Source organism: Coffea eugenioides, chromosome 11 (genome assembly GCF_003713205.1).
Source record: "Coffea eugenioides isolate CCC68of chromosome 11, Ceug_1.0, whole genome shotgun sequence".
In the NCBI taxonomy this organism is placed as follows: domain Eukaryota; kingdom Viridiplantae; phylum Streptophyta; class Magnoliopsida; order Gentianales; family Rubiaceae; genus Coffea; species Coffea eugenioides.
Genome location: NC_040045.1, coordinates 52,253,617 through 52,277,904, shown reverse-complemented (window position 1 = coordinate 52,277,904; position 24,288 = coordinate 52,253,617). Strand labels below are relative to the sequence as shown.

The 24,288-nt window shown below is 37.8% G+C and overlaps 3 protein-coding genes across 4 annotated transcripts; all 3 read left to right on the top strand.

The window, feature by feature from the left end:
• The first annotated feature begins 763 nt into the window (after positions 1-763).
• Positions 764-8,618, top strand: LOC113753272 (AUGMIN subunit 6). Its single transcript, XM_027297379.1, has 13 exons — positions 764-1,101; positions 1,227-1,283; positions 1,380-1,474; positions 2,598-2,748; positions 3,240-3,365; positions 3,462-3,618; positions 3,864-3,924; positions 4,000-4,276; positions 4,934-5,056; positions 5,319-5,480; positions 5,578-5,827; positions 5,925-6,398; positions 7,624-8,618. The coding sequence occupies exons 1-13, from the start codon at positions 886-888 to the stop codon at positions 7,662-7,664; spliced, it is 2,190 nt and encodes a 729-aa protein (XP_027153180.1). The 5' UTR covers positions 764-885; the 3' UTR covers positions 7,665-8,618.
• A 2,254-nt stretch (positions 8,619-10,872) lies between these two features.
• LOC113751567 (serine/threonine protein phosphatase 2A 57 kDa regulatory subunit B' theta isoform-like) lies at positions 10,873-16,029 on the top strand. Of its 2 annotated transcripts, none has more exons than XM_027295621.1 (4): positions 10,873-11,170; positions 11,374-11,454; positions 11,780-13,234; positions 15,173-16,029. In XM_027295621.1, exons 3-4 carry the CDS (start codon positions 12,029-12,031, stop codon positions 15,530-15,532), a joined length of 1,566 nt encoding a protein of 521 aa, XP_027151422.1. In that variant the 5' UTR covers positions 10,873-11,170; positions 11,374-11,454; positions 11,780-12,028; the 3' UTR covers positions 15,533-16,029. The 2 variants fall into 2 exon arrangements, with proteins under 2 accessions (XP_027151422.1, XP_027151421.1); XM_027295620.1 differs by having other exon boundaries at positions 11,338-11,454.
• Positions 16,030-19,686: 3,657 nt separating this feature from the next.
• Positions 19,687-23,333, top strand: LOC113751569 (probable carboxylesterase 16). The gene is made up of 2 exons (XM_027295622.1): positions 19,687-21,110; positions 22,362-23,333. Exons 1-2 carry the CDS (start codon positions 20,236-20,238, stop codon positions 22,897-22,899), a joined length of 1,413 nt encoding a protein of 470 aa, XP_027151423.1. The 5' UTR covers positions 19,687-20,235; the 3' UTR covers positions 22,900-23,333.
• Positions 23,334-24,288: the final 955 nt, after the last annotated feature.

Genomic DNA, 24,288 nt, shown 5'->3' with positions numbered 1-24,288 from the left:
GGAGGAAAGGAGCTTGATTGCTTGAAATTGGAGAGGATGTTCTTCAAAATTATATATTATCTATTTCACATGAATGATATCAACTTTTTGATAAAATTTGGACAGCAATTTTTCAAAGAAAAATTGTTACGTTTTTCGTGAAACACATTTCCTTATCACCTATATCAAATTGCAACAGTAATTTTTCTAAAAACAATCTAAAAAAATGCAATCCAAACACAATCTTACACTTTGAGGGAAAAATAAAACTGAATCTACTGATCATCTTGTGTTTAGATATCACATCATACAAAGAAGAAGATCCATAATAGTGACAACTATTGTTTTTGAGAGTTGAGACTAAACAGCTTTGATGATTTAACTTCTAATGATGATTAATTCAATGAAGGAACCAAAGTAAACGAACTAAATAACAAAACAAACAGAAATTTGGCACAGTTTGACAGCGAAGTTCCACCAAAGCTGGCCGGCTAAACACCAAAGCTGAACGGCACGTTAGCTGACGTCAATGGAGAGATTCATTCAACTTCAAGTTGGGCCCTCCCAACACATTTCAAATTGTTCCTCCCAACGAAAACCCAACCTTCATCGCCAAGAACGCGACTCCTTTATCCCTCCCAGGCCCCACCGCAAAATGAAAAAAAAAAAATCAAAAGGACTGGCCCTCAGATTTAAAAATCCGATTTCAAAAACCCAGCAGCAATTTTAATTAATTATTGACGAGGACTTCCTTTTTTCAAATTTTCACATAATATAGCTTAAAACACAAAAGCTTAATTGGGAAAGAAAAAACCAGTAACCCAACCAAGACGCAGATAGACTAGTTTTCCACTGCTCTGCTCGGAGAGGAGAAAATCGGAGAGAAAGGGGTTGTGTGCGTGTGTGATGACGATGGACCGGGAGAAGGAGAGGGAAATTGAACTGGAGAGTGCAATGTACACTAACTGTTTGTTGTTAGGGTTGGATCCGGCGATCATCGGTATCGGAGCCAACAACGGCACTCCTCGGATCGGCCTATTCCGTCACTCCAATCCTAAATTAGGGGAACAGCTGCTCCACTTCATCTTATCCTCTCTCAGAGGTCCAATTCAATCCGCTAAAGTAACTCTTTTCCTAACCACTTTCCCTCTTATTTCTTTTTTTTTTTCCCTTTATTTTCTAAAGATTTAATTTTGCTTCCTAATTTTTCATTTCTTTCCCCTGTCTGGCTGCGGAGGATCTTTCAGGACTTTGATAAAGTTTGGCCAATTTTTGATTCGGCGCAGTCTCGCGATTTCCGGAAGGTGACTGGAGTTGAATTTTGGCCAATTTCAGTGATCTTAAGTTGGAAATGCACTTTTCAGGTTTATGGTTATGAACATTTCCAATTTTAATTTTAGGTTGTACAAGGAATTATAAGTGAGCTGGAATCTCAAGGGGCGCTTCCGAGGAGTAATTCCAGGGTTTCATCTCTGGCTACTTGTTGCGGACCAAGGTTAGTTACCTAGAGAGAGAGAGGGGTGGGGGGGTTGGGTTGTCTAACTTCGTTTTTCATTATTATCAGTCGTTCGGTAAATGAAAGCAATTAAGAAAGATATTTGTTTTGTTTCAGTTAGTTGTGCAAACGTCTAGACTTCATGATCCCCATTGTTAGTTCTGGAAATGAAGAAATTCAGCTAATTATGTCAGTTTGATGTGCCTCTCTTTTTACTCCCAGAAATTAACGTTTCTAGTGTCTAGCAAAATAGCTGAGAGAATGTTATACTCAAACTTTGATATGAATGCTTCTTTACCGAGATGGCTATCATTATATCTTTTAGGAAATTAGAAAAGTGAATTTGTATTTGAGCTTTGATTAGACCTGCTTGATTTTTACCTATGTGCGATTTCATCCCCAATATGTATCTGAAATCTCATTATTGTGCTGCAAGCTAATTCATATGGATTTCTCTATTGGTTTCTGTAGTTAAGTGCAGTTTCTGTGCATCCCGCTGTCTTCAATACTAGTCTTTTCTTGGTTTTGTTTGTAGGGATTGCCATTTCAACAGTTTTGTTACTGACTGGATACTATTGATTAGTGATACTTGAAAGAGATTGACTTGTTCTAGATGGAAAAATGCTTGATATTGTCATACAAATAGGAAATTCTGGAAGTCAGCAGTGTCTATTGACTTCATATTTGTTGCAATGTTAAATATGTCCTGCAATGCCGATAAGAGTTGTGTTTAACAAATTTGAATCGAAAAAATCTGAGCAACTCATGAAAAAGTGATAACATCTTTAAATGCGGTGGATGTAACTTAATCACGTTTTTCTGCCACCTAATCTCTATTATCTGGGAGAGATGCCATGCTCTCAATAGTTCAATAAAAGATGAATTAATTAGAAATAGAATCATCATGTCATAATTATTGCTAATGAATTCAGGAAAAAGATCTCCAAATTTCATATGTAAATCTGTACAAACTCAAACATGTCATTTCTGCTGTACAGTTCTCTATAAGTGTTTTACTTCTTGGCTGTTGTATTTTCTTTTTTCTTTTTAAATCTTACATCATGATTTTCTTATCATTTCTTGCATACTTGAGTCCATGATATCTTTCATATGGTATTTGCAGATTTGTTGAACTTCTATGGCAACTTTCTTTGCATGCTTTGAGAGAGGTTCATAGGCGAACATTTGCAGCTGATGTAGCATCTAACCCACTGCCTGCTTCATTGACAGACGTAGCCTTTTCACATGCGGCTACTCTACTACCTGTAACCAAGGTGTTTTTTTTTTTTGGGGGTAACAATCATTGTTATCATTAGTTTCTGTTGATTGTTTAGAAGACAGCATCAATCTAAAAGAAACTATTAACTTGTCAGACGAAGAACTATCGTCTTCTTTTTCCCCAAAATATTTGATAATCTATTGACAACCACTTTCTTGCCAGGAAACAATTATCTGCAAGTCCATTGTTACTACGGTTTTGGTGAATTGGGTGGGATGATTTACCTGAAGTATCTAAACTTTAGCCTAACTTCTTTCCAATTGGATTGATGATACTTTAGACTACTAAATATTCTTCTTGCACCCTTGTTCTCTAAGGATGACCTTGATTTTAACATTAACACCGATTGTCCTCAACCTACATATCATGATTAAATACCCATATGTTGCCTCTTCTTATTGAAGTTTCTGTAGTATGCTTGTAACAATCATTTCAGTGTTCAAGAAACACTCGTGAGAGTCTAATTTATTATTTTTCTTTGGACAGGCTAGAATAGCTCTTGAGAGGAGAAGATTTCTGAAAAATGCTGAGACAGCGGTGCGCAGACAGGCAATTTGGTCTAATTTGGCTCATGAAATGACAGCAGAGTTTCGTGGTCTTTGTGCTGAAGAGGTATTGTTATTCATCAGGACAGTTTCCTCTTGTTTTGAGTATTGTATTTCATATGGATAATCTTCTCTTCTTTTGTTTAAAACTCGGGCGTTTCAGGCTTATCTGCAGCAAGAGCTGGAAAAACTTCATGACTTGAGAAATAAGGTGAAGTTGGAAGGTGAACTTTGGGATGAACTTGTATCTAGCTCAAGTCAAAATTCTCATATGGTGCAAAGGGCAACTCGCTTGTGGGACTCTCTGCTATCTCGCAAGAGTGAGTTGAAACATTTTTGTAATTTAGCCTGTACGAAATTTTCTGTATAGTTTTTCCTGAACATGATATACTGGCCTGTTTTTTACCGTCAAGTTCAGCTTTCTTGCTGTTCAAGAGGATTAATAAACCAAATTGATTTCATCTACTTAATGTAACAATTTGAGATATTTAAATGGCAATACAGGATTTTGCTTGCTTATGCATGTTGCTATGCTTACTGTTCTTGATGCACTGCCCTTTTGTAGGTCAACATGAGGTTCTTGCTTCAGGCCCTATTGAGGATCTTATAGCTCATCGTGAGCATAGGTAATATCCTCTCTGCAATCATGTTTCCTTACCAAACTGAGGAATTTCTTGTTAAGTGTTGACATTCCTTTACAGGTATCGCATCTCTGGTTCATCTTTGCTTGCTGCCATGGATCAGAGTTCTTTAGTTGCAGCTTCTGAAAAAGAACAAAGTGAAGAAGCATCACAACCAGATGTAAATAGAGAAACGCATATAAATGGATTAGATTCTTCTCATATGCAAGGAAATGAAGAAAAATCTTCTCGAGCAGAGGAGAGAAGTACAAGAGGTCAACCCACTGTTGATATAGCAGAAGTGTTGAGGCGATGGACACATGCCTTACAGCGTATCCATAAACAATCACTGCAGTTGGTATGTCTGTTCATATTGTGAATGGTCGTTGCATGCTTGTGAACCTACCTTGGTTGTTGTAGACAGACATGTGTATCTTTGTTGTTTGAGCTGGTATTCTACTTTTTACCCCATGTTTAGCATGCAATTTGTATATCTTGTTGGATATATGTAAGCGCTTGTCAAAGGAGATACTGTGAAGTATTGCTCATTGGTGCCAGAAAAGTCAATGCTCCAAAATTAGTGGCTAAAAAAGAAAAAGAAGTCGAGCAAAGGATTTTTCTGATTTGGGCAGTCCATAAATCTTTTATTCTTTAAGTTGGAAAAGTTCTCGAATAGATATAGAATTCATGTGTTGTCGTTTAATTTTTTGCATGAACTCCAGATTGCTTCGTACATTTTTGTGTTTGATTTGTATCTTCGTAGAAAAATTTTATCCAATAGAATAAGTTGACATGTAATGTTACACATTTTGAGTTGCTTATTCTCGTCCTTTTTCTATTTGTCATGTACTCTGCATTCAAGCAAAGCCTCATTTAAGCTATAGCTACATGAAAAATGTTAAAACTTTTTCTTGTTTCATTCTTATTGCAATTAGTTTAGTACCATTAATTAAATTTTTTCATGTTACAGTGTTGTGAAGCAGCCATATTTTCTCACACACGTATTCTAGTGCAGGCAAAAGCCAATGATGGAGATGGCCCAGAGCTTCTGAGCAGTGGACAGGATGGCACCGGTGGTCATGCTGAATCCTTGGCTGCAACACTTGCAGAACACCGCCAGCATTTAGCTAGCATCCAGGTTACTTCTCCATTACATGTTGTCTCTTCTTCTTCTTTTTTGTCTGTTTAATATCAGGCTTAGAAAATGTTGTTTCACAAGAAGAGGCTTGTTATGCTTCCTAGGAACTCTCCTTTCATTCATAAAGTTGGTCAGTTTAGGAATGTCTCCCATCTGTGCATACCAGATTTTTAGTTGTAGATGGTCTTGTTTGCTTTTTAAGTATTAAAATTTGTAACGCAAGTGTTGTTTTTTCCCCCATTTTCAACTAAAAAATGTCTAGGTGCTCATCAATCAACTTAAGGAAGTTACTCCAGCTATACAGAATTCAGTATCAGAACTTACAGAGGAAGTAAACAGCTTGTCATCCAGTCTACTTCCCATGGCGAAACATCATGGTAGATCAAACTCGCCTATCCAAGCCCAGAGCAGTGGAAGGACATTGGTAATCTTTTTATGGTGCATTTGACGTTGATGTCTTATTCGTTGTTTTGAGTTCTGGAATTGCTCTCAGAAAAACTAAGTGGCCGAGAAATATCTAGGAAAATAGCGCTGATGAGGTTGCTGAGATGACGTCCAGATTGTCAACCATTCAGCTCGAAAAAGTATCAGCTAGCCCCCCTACTCTTAAACTCCCACCTTTATTTAGTTTGACACCTAATTCTGCTGGGAAAGGCGGGAACATGCAAAAGCGACAGATGCAAGCTCAGGCCAACCAAACACATGATATGCCACAGAAAAGGTCTGTAGACCAGCCACTGAATACCAATCATACAGATAGCGCATCTCAAGGTCTGCTATTTTCCTGCTTTGCCTCAAATGATTTTTGGCGTATTTGGAAGGCTTTCTTTTAGCTGATTCTGCTCTGGTTTTTTCCATCTCCGCGCAGACAATGACAACTTTTTTGTTCAAAATCTAAAGAGATCTGTTAGAGAAGCTGCTCTTGCATCACAAAACTACAACTTTGAATCATCCCAGGACAGTCGCTCTGATGATAGCTCAGAGCACTACTTTGTACCACTTTCTGGGGTTGGGTTTTCACGCCTAGGCCAAGCGAAAAAGGCAAATTCCATGAGAACTAAACGTGAGTTCACACCTCAAGCAGACTCTTCATTGCTTGAAACACGTGTTTTAGACGGTAATATCAGAAACAAGTTTGAAGGACCAGATATATTGAACGATGTGGAATCACTTGATGATTATGAAGGCGTAAACGGATTTCTTTCAGCTGCTGGATCAAATTCTTCGGTGTCTGATGCACACAGATCATTTTATGACATCGAGGAAGTTCAAGATCAAGTTTTCTCACCTCCTTTGCTGATGGACACATCACTGTTGGCAGATTCCTATGAAGATCTACTTGGTATGTTCATTAGTTCCCATATAAATTTTTTTTTTTTAAATTTAAGTGCACTTCTAAAAGTTTGGAGTAACAGGGATGTGAAAATTTTGCATTTTATTTAATATATCGATGCTTGGACCATGTTTTGTTGCAACCAATTTAGTGTTAAATGTAGGTTTTCTTCAGTTATTTAAGTGCACTGCAAGTCTTTTTCTTGTGGAGAACTATGAGTACCAGAAAGTCTTGTAGCTCAAGAGCATACCAAGCACTTTGTAGAATGTATACTGTTAATTATTATCTATACTACATATAAAGCTTGAGGAAAGGGTTTCGGGTTAACATTTATCTTCACTTTATGAACTTCTTTTTTTATCCTTATAGAAACTACTATTACTTTAACCATCTATAACTACCCATGACTATTTTTACATTTAACTATTTAAGTATATGTTTTCAACATAATTATCCCTTCTTCAATAATAAAAATTTTATTTAAAATATATGACCATAAATATTATGTATTTTTTGATTGCACACACATTGGGTGTGCATTGAGCAGTAGTCTATGTAAAGTATTATGGAGTGCAACTGGACTGGATTAGCGTTTACGGAGTTTGTTGCTGTTGCGCCTGTTGTCTCCTAAGTTGAGAGAAGTCCTTCAAACTTTGCATGGGGTTTTATATGCTCTTTAAATGTGATGCGAACTAGTTCAAACCTTGCATGGAAGACTTTGTGAGACAATAAGTGGGCTAACAGTGAAAGAAGTGACCCTCTAGTTACCAGTGCATATTTGAATTATTACTTTACCCTTCATTATTCTCGCAGTGAATATCTGCTTTAATAGCAGACACAGACTAAAATGTAGGAAAAGAAAAACTCTTGAGAGATTTGAAGAACGCACAACAGTAAAATCAAATGGCTTTGTTGTGTGAATTGGACTGGGCAAGAATGTTATCTAGGATCTGCCAAAGATCCAGCGTTGCATTTTCATGTAAAGTTAAGAAGCAAGTAAATCTGTCCTTAGTTATTGCAATAGGGATGGAGTTAGAAGTGACATGAACTTCTTATATCGATTAAAATTTTATGCTGGTTTAATAGCTCTATGGTAGCATACTCTTGATCTGAGATGTAACTTTCTCATGGTGGCTGTTTTTTATGACTTTTAGAGATCGTCATATTGTTTAGCCTTTGAATGACGCATATATTTACCAGGTAGTGCATTTACATGATTAGCTTTTCTTTGCAGCTCCTTTGTCAGAGACTGAAGCTGCCTTGATGGAACATTGAAATTGGGTCTGGCAATTAAAAAAGAACTCCGAGTTTTATACCTTGCTGATGTGCATCCAGGAGTTCTCCATCTTTCACCTTTTTGTCCTTTCTGTTTCTTGATTAAAAAATCATGTCCTCACGAATTTGTATTTGACCTGGTGCTTGTATAATTTTATGCTGCTTTCATTGCTCCCTTCTATTTGTCATCTTATGGTGTCTTGATGTGGGAGAGGAGGGGGCTTGAAGATCTGCATCACATGGTTGGCTTCAAAGATGCATGGGCTTAGAGTTCAAAATATGGCAAGGGTAGCACCAACATGTTCCTCCAGGGCTAAGATGACTTTAGAATCCGATTACCGTGATCTTTGCAGAATTCACCGCCCGGCATATGTTGCTTGAAGCGGGTAAAACTCTCAGTTATTTGGTTGTCTAGCAGGTGTACTGACACTGGGAAGTTGGGTGTTGAAGCTACGTTACTTGTGATCTGTCGCTGGTGGACAGGTACATAAATGCCGAATTAACGCATCGAGTGGTAAAAGTTTGTTTCGTTTGCAGCTAGTTTGAAAAATCAGCAATTACATAATGCCACAGGAACGTTTGTGTTCCAAGTTTTACAACCGAAGCGAGTGCCTTCTGTAGACTAATAACCGAAGGCTAAAATGTACTACTAAACTATGACATGTTGATTAGATGCACTTTAGCAGTCCTCTGCATACTTTTCCTAGATAAGATGCAAATCAAGGAAGTCGATTGGTGATTTGGTGCCTTTTTTTTCTTTTCTTTTTCTTTTCCCCTTTTCACATGAAGAAGTTGTGTAAAATGGTAGTCAGGGCATATGTTGTCCTGTATTTTGCTGTTTTTACATTACAATTGTAGACTTTTTTGGGGTTTGCCTCTAGTTTTGCATCTGTTTATCTGGAAATAGCGAGTTTGACATTAAATTGATGGGAAGAGAAGAGTTGGTTTGCGAGATGTATGTTGTCAAGAATTACACATAATATAGGAGCTGTAGCCAGGGTTGTCTTCGTCCACTAGTGGTTCTGAAAAATCTGGACATTAATACGTTGACCCAGCAATGGTGCAAGGAAATGCACTTTTACTTGTAAATCTTGATTAAATGCCAAAAAGTTGAACCTTTTTATTTATTTTTCTTGGTGGTTTCCTGTGACCTTGTGCTCGGCTCATGTTGTTTTATGGAGCTTATGAAGCGATCAATGAACTAGATGGACTCACTGGGTTATAACCTAAAATTCTCTCCGGCCGCTCTTTGTATTTTCTGCAAGAAAGTTTTCGAAGTTGACATGCACTTTCGATTTGAGCCACCTTCACCCAGCGGCATTGCTTTCGTGATTCAATCGCACTCGGTGAAATCCTTTGTTTGCCTGGAATTTACTTCCAGACACTCAGGAAGGAAAATGCGAACGCAAAGTTGACCGAATACCTTTTGGTCTCTGAGATTTTGCTGCTTCTACTGCCCGAATCGAAATGGCTAAAGATGTGCTAACGCATGGCAACCTCGAATAGAGTACCAGTGGCTCGCGCTCCTATTAAGGAAATTACAAGCCAAGTTGGCAAGAGTTGTTTCTTAATTTTTCCAGCATCAAAATAATCTACTTTCAGAATAATCTCTTAATTTTTCCAGCATCTTTCTAGCACATAATTATTTTTTGCTTCAAAAAAAAAAGAGAAAATTATGATTAGCCAAGAAGGGAAGTTTTTTTTGTTGGGGGGGGGGGGGGAATTCGGTTTGGTGGATAAAGGAAGAGACTTCTGCGGGCAACAGGTTATGGGAATGGGCACAAATGTCCTCCTCTCATTATAGAGATGGCTTGGGTGCGCTGTAGGTTGAGAAATGAAACCAGAAGAAACCAAGCAATCCCCATGTTGCCCCCGTAAGGCAAAATGTTTGACGTGCCACCACCACCCCTCCTCTTCGTCCAGAAAATTCATTGCTATGACTCGAAAAGTTTCTACTTCCGCATCATAGCGAAGTGGTAGTTCCTCTTGTTGCTTGGGCCTTGGGGAAACACAAGTACGTCTTCCACATTGGTTTAGGCCGAAAGTATAAACTCAGTCAGAGCATAAAGTATGGGAATGTGGACTAATAGAGCAGATTAGTAATGGAAATGACTAATAGAATAGAATGACTGGATGCCACTCGATAATTAGCACTCCCACAAGGTAATAACTTTTATCTTGGTCGGTCATCCAAATCCTAATGTCAAGAAATATATAGTAGTGCATTGAAGAATTACTAAATCGCAAAGCCAGGACCAGGAGGAAGAACGGGACTTTTCTGCTCATCAAATTGACTGCCTCACTGGTATTGCTAAAAAGAAAGAAAGAAAGAAAATGACTCTGATTTCACTCAAGCCTCCGGTCATTTTCTATCAACTTCTTGTGGAAGAAGGTTTACTCTCAACTTGGATATGAAGGCTCTTACCTAATACATTCTTAATTAACAAGTAATCAAGATTTCACTAACTACAAAGGAAGCCTCCGGTCATTGGTAGATTGAATTTCAACGACCGAATAAAGGAACCAAAAAAAAAACGAAAAGGTATTCTTCAATTTTACAAAAAACACTTAAAAAAGAATTATTCTATTCTATTTTATTTATAAAAACTTAAATTTTATATAGCGTAAAGGGTGAGGTGATAAATATCAGAGTTCGATAATGGGCATACCTTTCTACTAGTCTCCTAAGATACACGGAGTAGAAATAAGCAAGAATGATTGCTCGCACATATTATTATTATTAATTTTTTTTTTTCTCAAATTCAACTGGTAAAAAGAGTTGTATAGTGCTATTCCACTTTGCTCAGCGCCGCGCGTCGAGAGAAAAGCGTGGGGTTTCTCTGCCTCATTGCAGAAAATTGAAATTCCAATTTCACCCATCTGCCATCAACGGTACGCCAACAAGTGACGTGGATGGGAAATACAACAGCTCTGTCGATTGTAAAGGGCAAATCGGGTCCAATCAATTGCAGATATCCGGAAGTGAGAATAAAAGGGGGAGTACGTACACTCGCTACATCGTATGATGGTCGTGGCATTTTCCAGTTTCAGCCTCTGAGGTTGAATTTTTCAGGGCAAAATTTTTTTTTTTTCTTCTATTTGGTTTAAGCAAAAGAAAAAGAAGAAGCCAAAAAGGAAAGTAAAGTTAGTGGAAAGAAAATGAAAGAGGAAATCACACAATAATAAGAAAGAAGGTACGTAACAAACCAAGGAATAGTAGGAGCGTTTGAGAAGAGAGAAAGAAAGTACATCGTCAAAAACTACATCCACCCAGAGATTGCTTTCCTTTCCTCTATTCTAACCCCCATCTTCCCTTTTCCCTTCTTTTCTCCTTTCTCTTTTCTCTTTCTTTTTTTTTTTTCCCATTTCCCCCATTCTCCCTCGAGTTGGTCTTTTTACGGATTTCGATCACTGACCCAACTTACGAAGACTCTAATTATCTTTCTGCAGTTGAAATCTTTTGTTGCTTTATCTTATTAATCATCAATCCAGCTAATAGACTTCATGTAAGCATCAAATTAGTCATAGCCTTTATGTTTCCCAGTCTCCTCCCCCCCGCCTCTGTATTTAAGTTTTTGAAACATTTCCTTTGTATTTTTGGTGTTTTTTAAATGGCCCTTTTGGCGTTTTTACCTTTTAATTTTCGGGTGTACTGTTTTGATGCTTCTTTTAGGTGATCTTGATGAAGAATGCTATCTGGGTTTTGTAGATCATGCCCAGATCTTGATGTCCCTTGATCTAGCCGACTAGCTCTGGTTCTTTTTCAGACTGGAGATTGAGGATATCCCAGGTGAATAAACGTCAAATATGTCAAATTTTGCGACTCCATTATGATATTTTTTTTTTTTAAGTTTTAGGAATTTTTTGATAGTTTGAAAAGTTTAATTTGTTTTATACGTCCGGCTTTTTTGGGTTTTATGTCTATTGGGTGCTTTTGTAAACAAATGGCTCCATCTTTATGCTAAATGAGCACGAATGGTGGGGAAAAGCTGCTATTTTATGTAATTGTATGCTAAAATGTTGGGAAATCTGCTTCATACAGCTTTGCTATTTTGTGATTTCCTGTCAATTGAATTAGATTTTCATTTTTCTTTTTGAATCACATATTGCCGCAGAATGGAAGAGACTAGATACTCCAAGGCTGCGACACCTTTACATTAAATGGTGCACACGTGATGGTGATTTTGTGGTCATGAGAATGAGTAACTTAAAAATAGGGATGGAGTTCTTATAGGCCTCTGCTAGTTGCTTTAGTTCTTTTGAAGATCCGATTTTTGCATTTATTTTAGCTTTATGTTGAGCCTTGTGGTCTGAAAGTAGTTTGCTTGACAAGGGCCATTGAGTTGTCGGTCGTACCTTAAGTGATGATCAAACAGATACTCAATAGGTTGCCACGGAAGCCATCTAAGTCGGCTGAGGGTCGTGATGGAGGACCACCTACTTTCTCTTCCAATGCTTCAACTAGTTCGAGGAGCAATGACCTCTCCAATTCTCGGTCAGGGAATTCAAACGCCACATCTCTTGCAGTTGCTTCTAATCCAGGATTAAATCATGGGAATAAGCTTCCCCAAGCTTTAAACATGAAGGTGAATGGTAATCTAGCAGTTTCTCCTTATGAGGCCTTGCCTAGCTTTCGAGATGTCCCAAATTCTGAGAAGCAGAATTTGTTCATCAAAAAGCTGAATTTGTGTTCGGTTGTGTTTGACTTTACTGATCCAACAAAAAATTTGAAAGAAAAAGATATTAAGAGACAGACATTAGTGGAGCTTGTAGACTATGTCAGTTCTGCAAATGGAAAGTTTACTGAAACTGTCATGCAAGAAATCATAAAGATGGTATCCACAAATTTGTTCAGAACACTCAGTTCTCAGCCTCGGGAGAACAAAGTCTTAGAAGCCTTTGATGTGGATGAGGAAGAACCTCTTATGGATGCTGCATGGCCCCATTTGCAAGTTGTGTACGAGTTCCTTCTTAGGTTTGTTGCCTCGCCAGAGACAGATGCAAAATTAGCTAAGAGGTATATTGATCACTCTTTTGTTCTGCGGTTGTTAGACCTCTTTGATTCAGAAGATCCTAGAGAAAGGGAGTATTTGAAGACTGTCCTGCACCGCATATATGGTAAATTTATGGTGCACCGCCCTTTTATCAGAAAAGCAATCAACAATATATTCTACCGTTTTATTTTTGAAACTGAGAAGCATAATGGCATTGCTGAGCTTCTGGAAATTTTGGGTAGCATAATCAATGGTTTTGCTTTGCCACTGAAAGAAGAGCACAAACTCTTCCTTGTGCGTGCGCTTATTCCACTTCACAAACCAAAGTGTATACCCATGTACCACCAGCAACTTTCTTATTGCATCACTCAGTTCGTGGAAAAGGACTGCAAGCTTGCTGATACTGTAATAAGGGGTTTATTGAAATATTGGCCAATCACAAACAGTTCAAAAGAGGTTATGTTCCTGGGGGAACTGGAAGAGGTACTGGAAGCAACTCAACCTCCAGAATTCCAGCGCTGCATGGTTCCATTGTTCCGCCAGATTGGTCGTTGCCTGAGCAGTTCACATTTTCAGGTTGGTAGCTTTCCTTGGGCCATTGTCAACCTTTTTCCTCAGCCTAGTTGTCCAAAACCACCTTTAAACCAAGTTGGGAAATGCAATTTTTGTTGTGAAGTTGAGCTGTTGTCCTTCTTTTTGGCATGATTAAAATTGATTTAGCTATCTCCTGCTCGTTATATGATTGGAGAGCCAAATTTTTATCTAGAGTGTGTGGACATAAACGAGTAGTGGTTATATCAAGAGAGACATTAGCATTTTTTATCTCCTGATGTGGCATTTTCCACTACTTGTAGCGCACTGTAAGTGTAGGTTGATGCTTTTACCATTTATTCTGCCATGTTAAGCATAACGTCAATGATATCCAAGAAGGATAAAAGCATCTGCTTCAAGACTGTTGCAACATCTTAGTGGAGGAATAAACTGTCTACTGAATTTGCAGCTCTAAAGTACATAAGAATCTTTATGACAGCAAACAATGGGTTGGCGTGAATTACACTTGAACAAGGGCAACTGATCTCATCAGCTTGACAACTCTTTAACTTTAAAACTTGGGGCTTGAACAATTTGAAATAATTTAATGTAAAAATTTGAGTTTAGAAAAATGATTTTCCTTCAATCATCCTAGCCAGCAGAAGTAAGTACGTCCTGTTGAATATCAGCCATGGTTTGTTATGCTTCAGTGATAGTACCAAGTAAAACTGCAGTGATGTTGTTTCTGGTAACTGCCTTAAATGATACGCCTGCTACTTTCACTTTACATTTCAAGTTTGACATTTCTGGTATCCTTCCCCTGTGTATATCAGGTGCTCCTTAGATACAAATAATTGATGAACTTTGGGGATTCTTCATTTCTGGTCAACCACGTTAGTCTGCTAGGACCGTCTGAGTAAATCAATTCCATCGCCAATAATATAATCCCCGTGTTACTAAATCCTGCCATATCTGTTAGATCGATAGTTCAACAGCAATTATTGAGTTGGTTAGCTGCATTGTTCTTGCCCATGGATTAGCAATGAATGCATACGGATTTATTACCACGAGCCCAGATAACCTTCGCTGCATATCTGTTTCAGCATGCGCTGTAGCCTGTGAATTGTTTTCAAACGTTTCTGCATGTTGGCCTTCTTTCTTTTATGAACTTTTGCAGTAATTGAAGGCCCAAAGTGTCAGAGTGACATGATTTATTTCTTTTATACTCAGTAAGGTTGTATGGACATCTAAGCCTCTGTTGACATCTTCTGCCGGGAAGTGCATGATCACAAGTATATTTCAACTTGGTAGATGATCATTGAGTATGGTGGGAGTTTAAAGTTTTTATCCCATGCATCATTGTCATAAATTTCAACTCTTAGAAAGACTTTTATTGGCATGATAGAATAAGTAAAGTAGTTTTGTGTCTCTTACGAGGTTGGTATCTAATATCACTTGACAGAAAGCGTGCTTCATCTTGCCCATACTCCCAATACCCGTATGTTCACTTCCAAGAAGGTAAAATTATTTTACCTGATGACAAGTTGAATTCCTCAGAGGCACTGAATAACATGCCTGCTGTTTTGATTGATTTTAGTGATTAATCCCTTTCTCTCCACTTTAAGAGGATGTCTAAATGGAGTTTGTGGAACTCCATCCTTCCAAATTTCAGCAGCTTCATTCTTGTATTCCCACCCTTTCCATCTAGTGGTGGGCTGCTGGGTTGGACTTGGGAGGGAGGTTTCAGGACTCCAATTTCTTTCCTTCAGCAAATGTTTTTCTTTAGAAGTCGAACTCAGATAGCTTATAGTATCTTGCTTGCCACAAATTTTACACGTCTGGGATTTACCAATTTGTTGTGATGATTTCTAAAACTGATACAAGAAAATATTGGTTTATGGAGCCAGCTTGCCTTGTGAACTTAAGCGTGCAAGTTACTTACTCTCTCTCAAATATAACATTATTGGACTCTTGCATCAACAGGTGGCTGAGAGGGCTTTGTTTCTGTGGAACAATGATCACATAGAGAACCTAATCAAACAGAATCGTAAAGTCATTTTGCCAATTATTTTTCCTGCCCTGGAAAAAAATGCAAGAAGCCACTGGAATCAGGCAGTGCAGAGCTTGACCGTCAATGTTCGTAAAATTTTCTCGGACACCGACCCTGAGCTTTTTGAAGAATGTTTGCTCAAGTTTCAAGAAGATGAAGCACAAGATAAAGAGGTTAAGATGAAACGAGAAGCAACATGGAAACGTTTAGAGGAGATTGCTGCAATGAAAGCTGCAAGTAATGAGCCAGTCCTCGTGCCGCGTAGGTTACCTTCCCACACACCATCTGGCTAGAGATTGGAGCTTGTTATTTGAGCGACTGTCTCCTTTGATTTTCTGACTGGTGTGCTGACCAAGCAGGTGTATTTTGAGTCATGAGGTCTAATGTGAAGAAGGTTTGCATATTTCTTTAAATGCTTCCCTTCTTGTACTTGAAAATTTTTTGTTGGTCAGGTTCTGTGGTAAAGGAAACCACCGTGGATCCATAAATTGTCCTCATTCTGCTTTAGATGGAAAGACTGTATATATGGAACTGGTTGGACAAAGTACATTTGAGGTTTATGTCTGCACTGTTATGTGGAGGCATTTTACTTGGCAGATTTGGACTTTTGATTATTAGTTTTTAGAATGATGACTTTGAAAGGGCTTCATTTTGCAGATGTCGGTTTAGATATTTTTGAATTTGGTTTCATTTGTGTACTCTTAAATATCCAATCATATGTGTATCATTGTGATATGTTTGGGAGCTGTGATCTGATATGAAAAGTTCCTGTAGATATTTTTTACTACTATGATTTAAGTACAAAGCTGCAACTTGTGTTTTCTGACATTATGCTTCAATCAAGATGTTTACGAGTTTGATGGGTTGCTTACGAAGAGGAGAAGCTGATTTGGCCAAATAACTCAAGATGTCTATTCGGACTCTCGAGTTTTAGCATTATGATAGGAGGTAGATGAACGTTATGCCTGTCTCTTCTCGACTTTGATTGAATTGAATTCTAAATAACTCCTACATCTGTTTCTTGTGAGATGGCTGCTTGCCGACTGAAAATTTCTGCAATCTTCGTTAGATTACCGTTCATCTAAAATCATTTAGAGCCCTGTTCTGCTAACCTTTTTATGATCATGTCTTCTTCTGATATGCAAAGGTCTACCATTGGGTACATAATGCATGAACTCCTGACCCAAGAAATTCAACCAACTTTTTGGAGGATGTCAAATGTTCTGACGACATAACTAAATTGAGTGGCATAATTGAGCTTTATCCGACCACGAGATGCATGGTTTTCCTACCTACCAATGACCATAACCTTTGGCCTTCCATCACTGTGTTTGAAACCTTCGTGCTATCAGCTGTTGATGGTTGTGATCTATGGGAACGAATAACACCTGTTATCAGCTTCTGCCTCAGAACTCCTGAGGTTGTGGTTGGATAACTCCTGAGTTATTGTAGCTTACATTATTATTTTGTCACTTGTCATCATCTACATTTACACCTACTCTAACCTATACTAGGTTTCAGTTTATGCTCCTACCTATTATCTGGATATACTAAGAAAGATGTACGGTCTAATGAGGCTACTATGAAATATTTACTCATGGGTGGGGCCTGGTAAGGTTGTTCGCCTTGCATCGAATTATCTATCGAGCCGTTAAAAAGATTCAACAAAAGACAGAAACAAATTCACTATTTGTTTTACGTCAAGCAATAAGTGGAGTAACTTCCGATATAACAATATGCTTCTGGCCGGAATCTTATTAAAAATGGGAGCATAGTGGATCCTGCTCTAATAGCTCCGAATAAATTAAATACGTGCATTAAGGAATTGGGGTATGGATGGAATATAATGAAATAGAGCCACTTTGAGTTTCCCTCTGAAATGAGGCATGAAATATTTTTATTTATCATTAATATTACCAGACTCAATACACAACTTTTTATTGAATCAATAAAAAAAATTATGGCAAATTTGACTTCATTCATTTTGTTTTTCTTTATGACTTTTTCTATAACTATAATCTATGGATAAAATAAATACGATAAAAGCCAATATATATTATAAGGACAAAGGGAATCGATGGGAATTAAATCACCATCGAATCGTACGGATGCACAACGCCCATATATATCTTAAGTAAAACCACATTAAGTGACAACTTTTTGATGGGATCCTTGCATGCCTTCCATCCCCACACTAAAGGTGGTGGCCAACTCCGCCAAAGAGAGTTGGTTATTGTAGCTTACATATTATTTTGGTGGCGGAGGAGGAATAACTTGTATCATGTGGCGAAGTAATCATTCTTACCACTCTCTAGCCTCCACTCTTCTAGAGGGAAGTCTCAGTATGATGAAATACCGAAAGAGCGCCTGGTAAAGTTGTATACTTTCGTCACCGCCGCGCAAGAAACGACACGTGCATGATGGCTTTCAAGGGTGGCCGTGCGTTCGGGGAAGGGCACCCTCTCTAACCACTATTTCGGGCAACCGCTGCACATCAGGATTTGCTTCAGAAAAGTGCTCAGGAAGAGGAGGATCACGAAGGTCCCCTTCTCGTTCCAATGTTCCCCCAAGGGACAGTCGCCTTCTCTAGCAGGTAGAATGCCGAGCGGTTGTTTGTTCTCTCAAGGCACAAACGGTTTGGCACTTTTGTGTGCGCGCGGTCGCGTGTGGAATCCCCAGCGACTGCCTTGAACCGTGAAAGAGGTCATTAGTATTGAAAGACAAACCAAATTACTAGATACTTGTTGTGTTGATGTTAAGTCGGGATCTATGGTAGTGTCATAATAATCCGAGGTGATGACTAGTGTTGGATTGATTCAAATTGATTAAGACAAAGACGAAAAGAAAAAAACACTTCTCGATTTACCAACCAATAACTTTCAAACTCGCTTAGTCTTGTTGGCTCAATTGGTGTAAAATGTGAAATTTATGTGTAACAAATCCAAACGGCTCAAACTTGAATTGATTTTGATTCAATGAAAATTGGTTTGAGTTTGACAAAGTGGCAATGCTTACGGCTTAGGTTTCGTTTGATAAAACTGAAATACTGAAATAATTCTGAATTCTGAATTCTGAAGTCTTAATTCTGAAATTTGAATACTGAAATAATTAATTTGCTGAATTTTAAGCACTGAAAAAATATATGAATGTCTGAATTTTAATGCTAAACCTATTTATACTGTTTGATAAATATTTATAGCTGAATGTTTAATAAGTTTAATTTGACAATTTTGCCCTTATATCCTTTCATTCAAAAAAGAAATAGAATTTATGATTTAATTAGTTTAAAATTGTAAGGTATGAAAATGACAATATTTATTTTAAATCAACTTAATATAAAAGATGAAATATATTATATGAGAAGTATGGAGAAGATGTAAAAGTCATTAAAAAGGGAAAAATAAAAAAATAAAAATCATTAGATAGAGAATCTTAAGTTGTTTAATTAGATAAGAATTTTGAACATAATTAACAAACAAGGATAAATTTGGTAGATAAGATAAGGTAGTTGAAGTAATTCTATTGATTCTTATCAGAATTAAGCATTCAGTTAGGATTCTTGCGCTGAAAAAAATACACACAGGTTCAGCACTGCTTAACAAGTTCAGCAAATAGATTTTCATTTATCAAACACTCAAAACATCTGAATGTCTGAAAAAATTCAGATTCAACACTTTTTTATATTATCAAATAGACCCTTAGTTTGAAAGTTTGAGAGAGGGGGAAAAAGAGAAGTTAGGAGTCTATTAAGGAAAGAAAAGGAAAGATTTTAAGAGAATTGAAGTGGTCAATTGATAAACTTCTCTCCATATGGAGAGAAAGTGCAAAGTAAAAGTATTGGAACTTTTGAAACACCAACTTTTTTTTTTTTCCAAAATAAACTTGTCAAGCAAATTTTAATAAAAATCATGTCCTAAATCATTCCATTTCTATCTTAAAACTCCAAAACATACTCACATTTTTTTCTCCTCTCTTTTTATTATAACTCAAAATTTCTTTTTATTTTCCATGCTCTTGTAAACTTTCAATCTAGGACTTAGAGTCTCCCTAAAAAAAAAAAAAATTCTTCAACCCTAGCGTCATTTCCATTTGTGCATGAGAAATTGAGGATAATACTCTACATATAACATCCAAAATGTGAAATTCATGCTCTTACCCTTTCTTGGTTGTAAGTAATTTTGATGGTTATAATTTATACTCGATTTATCATTTAAATGCATACAATCATAGCTAAGTACTCCCTTATAATGAGTGCTCATTATACTCTTGAATCTTGATGCACAAACCCCAACTACATAATATATATTTTTTCCCTTTTCTAAAGTTAGGGGTAAGAATTGTTGTAAAATTTATGTAATTTGTAAAAAGTCGAGGGGCAGTTTAAAGCAACGGCCGCCAGATGCGGCACATCCGCAACACCTGCTGCTTGAGTTTGACAACAAAAATAGACCCCCAGGAAGAAGATCAATCCTCTTCCTCTGGGGAATTACCAACGACAAAATATCACAACAGCCACAGTTCCCCAGGAAACATCCGAAAAGTAAAACTTACACTGCTACTATTTGCGCCTTACTGCTGTTGTTGATTGGAAAAACGAGATACTAAAAGAAAGGAGATACTAAATACGAGTAGTAGTAAGTAAGTAAGTATGTCCATTCCATGAAAATGATAACGATGATAAATTTGTAATCTTCTCCAGCCACCGTCTTTTTTTGCCACCTCTCTTCCTCCCTCTCCCTCTCTCTACTCCAATCATCGGTTTGGACGGTAACCTGCATCCCAAAAGAAAAACTAAACCCCAAAAAAAAAAAAAAGGTGCAATCTTGCCGTTTGTCAGAGCCCGAGATTCAATTCCTGACTTCACTTGGATGTTGTGAATCGGAGTTTCGAATCTAGTCAGCTCAATTCAATCTTTTCCGTCGGAAAATCGGTATTTTCCCTGGGTTGTTGCGGTAAACATGTCTTTGTTATCGAGATAAAGATTAGAATTAGGGAAATGCCGAGCGTCGGTTTGAAATTGTACAGTATCTATTTTAAGTTTATGCTGAAGCAACGGTTGCAGAACCGACTGCAAAACCCTCAAGCCGATGATGGCCTCAGCTCATCCTTTGGAGTCACCTCTCGTCCTCGTGAGGAGTCCATCGCCGCCGCCAATCCTTCCTTCACCGACGGAGTTGCCACCAAGGACATCCACATCGACCCCTTGACCTCTCTTGCCCTTCGAATCTTTCTTCCTGACTCCTGCCACGATTCCGCTTTCAAGTCCCAATCCATCAAATCAAGGGCTAAGGATATTCGACCATTCGATTATTCTGATCCCAGATCCGATCCGAACCAACTTCTTCTCCGGCGGAACAGCTATGGCTCTGCCAATGGAGTCACTACCACGACGCCGACCGTGACCGTCCGGACTCAGAATCATCGGAGAAATAGCTATGGCTGTAGCAGTGACGATGTCAATTTGAAATCGGATAGTGGGGTTTACGGAGGATATAATCCTGGAAACAAAAATTGTCGAAAATTGCCCGTTATGTTGCAGTTTCACGGTGGAGGGTTCGTGAGTGGGAGCAATGCTTCGGTGGCGAATGATTTGTTTTGCAGGCGGATTGCCAAGGCGTGTGATGTCATTGTGTTGGCTGTTGGTTACAGGTTAGCCCCTGAGAATCGGTATCCGGCTGCATTCGAGGATGGGTTGAAGGTGCTGCATTGGTTGGCTAAGCAGGCCAACTTGGCCGAATGTAGCAAGTCCTTGGGGAGCAAGCGGGGCGGTGGGCCAGATTTGAGAAAGTCAGATGTTCATGGGCACATTGCAGATGCATTTGGGGCATCCATGGTGGAGCCATGGTTGGCTGCTCATGGCGATCCATCAAGGTATGTTTAGCTGGTGCTGCTATCTTTCCATCTTGTTAAAGACCTGAAAAGGGTGCTGTTTATCTTCTTTTACTGGTTCTGTGTGCTTTAATTGGCTTGCGTCTATTATGGATCATTCTTGCGAGAATGTTAACGATACCAGTTGTAATGGCATGGTCGCTAAAGCATGGTAATGTATAGATAATACGATGGTACCAGAGCTTCCTAAAATAAGGCTTGCAATTTTACTCTGAAAGCTTTTCAAGGCATCCTAACTTATTGACTATTACAATGACATCCTTCTCAAACAGTTGATTACTTCATTACTATCTTCACCATAATATACACGCACGGCCTTTTCTTTTCTCCCCTTGTTCTTTATTACGTGATCTTTGATAGTTTGGTAAGGTTTAGAATTTTTTGAAACAATAACAGTAAAGACTACAAAGGCTAAGTTCGGTATTGACGTCTCTGGAGGGTAATAATGGTGAATCTTGTTCAGAAAATGAGCACAGGCTATCAGAAACTAACAACCCTAAGGTTTCTTCTTGTTGAATGTAATTAAAAGGTGTCCATACATTGCTACTGAAAATTAGCAGCCAAGAGGCGTAGCTGTAGTTTCTTCTTGTTTTATTTAATTAAATGATCATGCTGATAGTGAATTTGGTCACTCTGGCATTTCTGCGAGGTAGCAATCAAGTGGGAAGTGTATAAAAAAAGAAAAAAAACTCTTAGGAGAAACCAAACATTTGGCCTTTTAGTTCAAGAGTGTTCTTTGTCCCCCCAAAGCTTGAGAAATCATGACATTCTTTGGTTCTTTATTTTCTTAATTCTTTAAAAATGAAGGGTTACGTAGCTTCTTCTTCATCATTTTATGTTTCTTCTATAATACTTCCAATGATGAACATCCATAACATTCTTTTGTTTTGCTACATGCTGCAATTGCATACTTCAGGCACTCTGACCATATTATTTTACTTTGACATTATTTGTTTAGGCTTTGATATGTTTGCTGCAAGAAGCTCACTAGATCAATTCATCTGAGAATGTGTCCTCAATCTGCTAGATACCCAAGATTTATATTTAGATGGAACTATCAAGAGCAAGATAGATGTGTACTCGTAAATTAATTAGTTAGTTAAGAATGCCATTATGTATCTAGCACACTCCCCTCCACCCCATCCCACGGGTGGGGGGGAGAGAAGCTGCTTGTATTGTTTTCTTTGTTTTGTTAAGGCAGTATCAATGAGTCTCTTTTATCTTTTGAAACAGATGTGTTCTACTTGGTGTGAGTTGCGGGGGTAATGTTGCTAATTATGTGGCTCGAAAAGCCGTAGAAGCAGGAAAGCTTTTGGACCCAGTCAAGGTGGTGGCTCAGGTTTTGATGTATCCATTTTTCATTGGAAGTGTTCCGACACATTCTGAAATAAGACTAGCAAACTCCTATTTGTATGACAAGTCTATGTGCATACTTGCGTGGAAACTATTTCTCCCCGAGGAACAGTTCAACCTGGATCATCCTGCCGCTAACCCACTTCTCCCTGACCATGGACCACCTTTAAAGCAGATGCCCCCAACATTGACAGTTGTAGCAGAGCATGACTGGATGAGAGACCGGGCTATTGCTTATTCACAAGAGCTGCGAAAGGTGAATGTTGATGCTCCTGTTTATGAGTACAAGGATGCAGTTCATGAATTTGCAACTCTTGGTATCCTTCTTGGTAGTCCTCAGGCACAAGCTTGTGCTGAGGACATTGCCATCTGGGTGAAGAAGTATATATCACTCCGAGGTCATGAGTTCTCTTACTGAGTTGGGTGTATCTTCCTGCAACGACAGTCTTCACAATAGACTTGTCATCAGAGTGCATGCCGTTGTGGTTTGTACCTGGTTCTTGAGGTGTCTTCTGGTTGAAGAGTATACAGCATCCTGTACGACGGCTATTATGTTATAGCTGCTGATGCTGAGGGTTCAGTTATGGTTCAACTGCACATGAAGCTGTATACCATGGTGTTTTAAGTCTGGCTCTTGTAGTATCAAATACTTTTGAGGTTGTGTTTATTTCTTTTGTTCTTTCTTTCTTTTTGTAAGATAGACACTTGCCAGAGCCCAGGATTCCATTGAATTTTGTCGAGCCACGAGGTTTGTGTTTAAAAGTACCATGGTGGACGGTGATGGCAGAATTTTCCCATGTATTAACTGTACTAGTACTTGTGATTAATAGAATCGACATTTTCATTTTTCAATTTCTGCTTTCTTTCGTTAAATTAATTGTTAGAAAATGTTGAGATGACGTAAACAACAATAATATCAATGAAAGAAAATGCTAATTCAAATCAAAAGTTTATATACATGTGAGTGTAAAATTAAATGTATTGGCAACGTCAAAGAAGGAAGAAGAAAAAGGATGAAAAAGAAAGAAAGAAAATATATGAAAATTAAAATATAAGAAAAAACACAAACATAGTGAAACTTAAGAGAAAAACATATAACAATGTGGGCATATTTATTTGACATATAAGTTGAGAATCATTAGAAGGTTAGTGATGCTAGTCATTTCGAGGAATTTTTTTTTGTTTTTGTGAAAACATGGAGAAGATTGCTATTAACCCCATATTTATATTGGTGCAATATGTAATTAATTTGAAATATATATATATATATATATATATATATCCCAATCAGGGTATTAGAGTCATTTCACCACTATTGATGTCAATAATGGGCTCCAATCAGGTATGTGATTTTTTGAAAATTGAAGGAAGGACAGCGATATTATTAAAAATCAAATTATTCCTATAATTTTATGCAAAAAATGCAGAGAGCACATCTTTTTGATAAAAAGGAATTTCATCAACGAACATTGTTATGGTAGAAATCATTTAACACCATTTTTATTTATATCACAAAAATCTACATTAATAGAATAAACATACACTAGAAAATTATGAACAAATTTAAAAAATATAAAAAAATTTAAACCGTCTTTCAATGAGATAAACTCCCTTCTAACATCAACTGCTTTTGATCATTATCAAAAAAAAAATCAACTGCTCATGAGTGATCATTGCAGCTCCCTCCTTCCAGTCTTCAGATTTAGCTAGGATTTAAGGAATATTTGTTGTCCTATCTCACGTTCATATTTACTCTCGGCGCTAAGCATTTTTTTTTCCGACTCAAAGCAATTGACTTTTGTCGAAT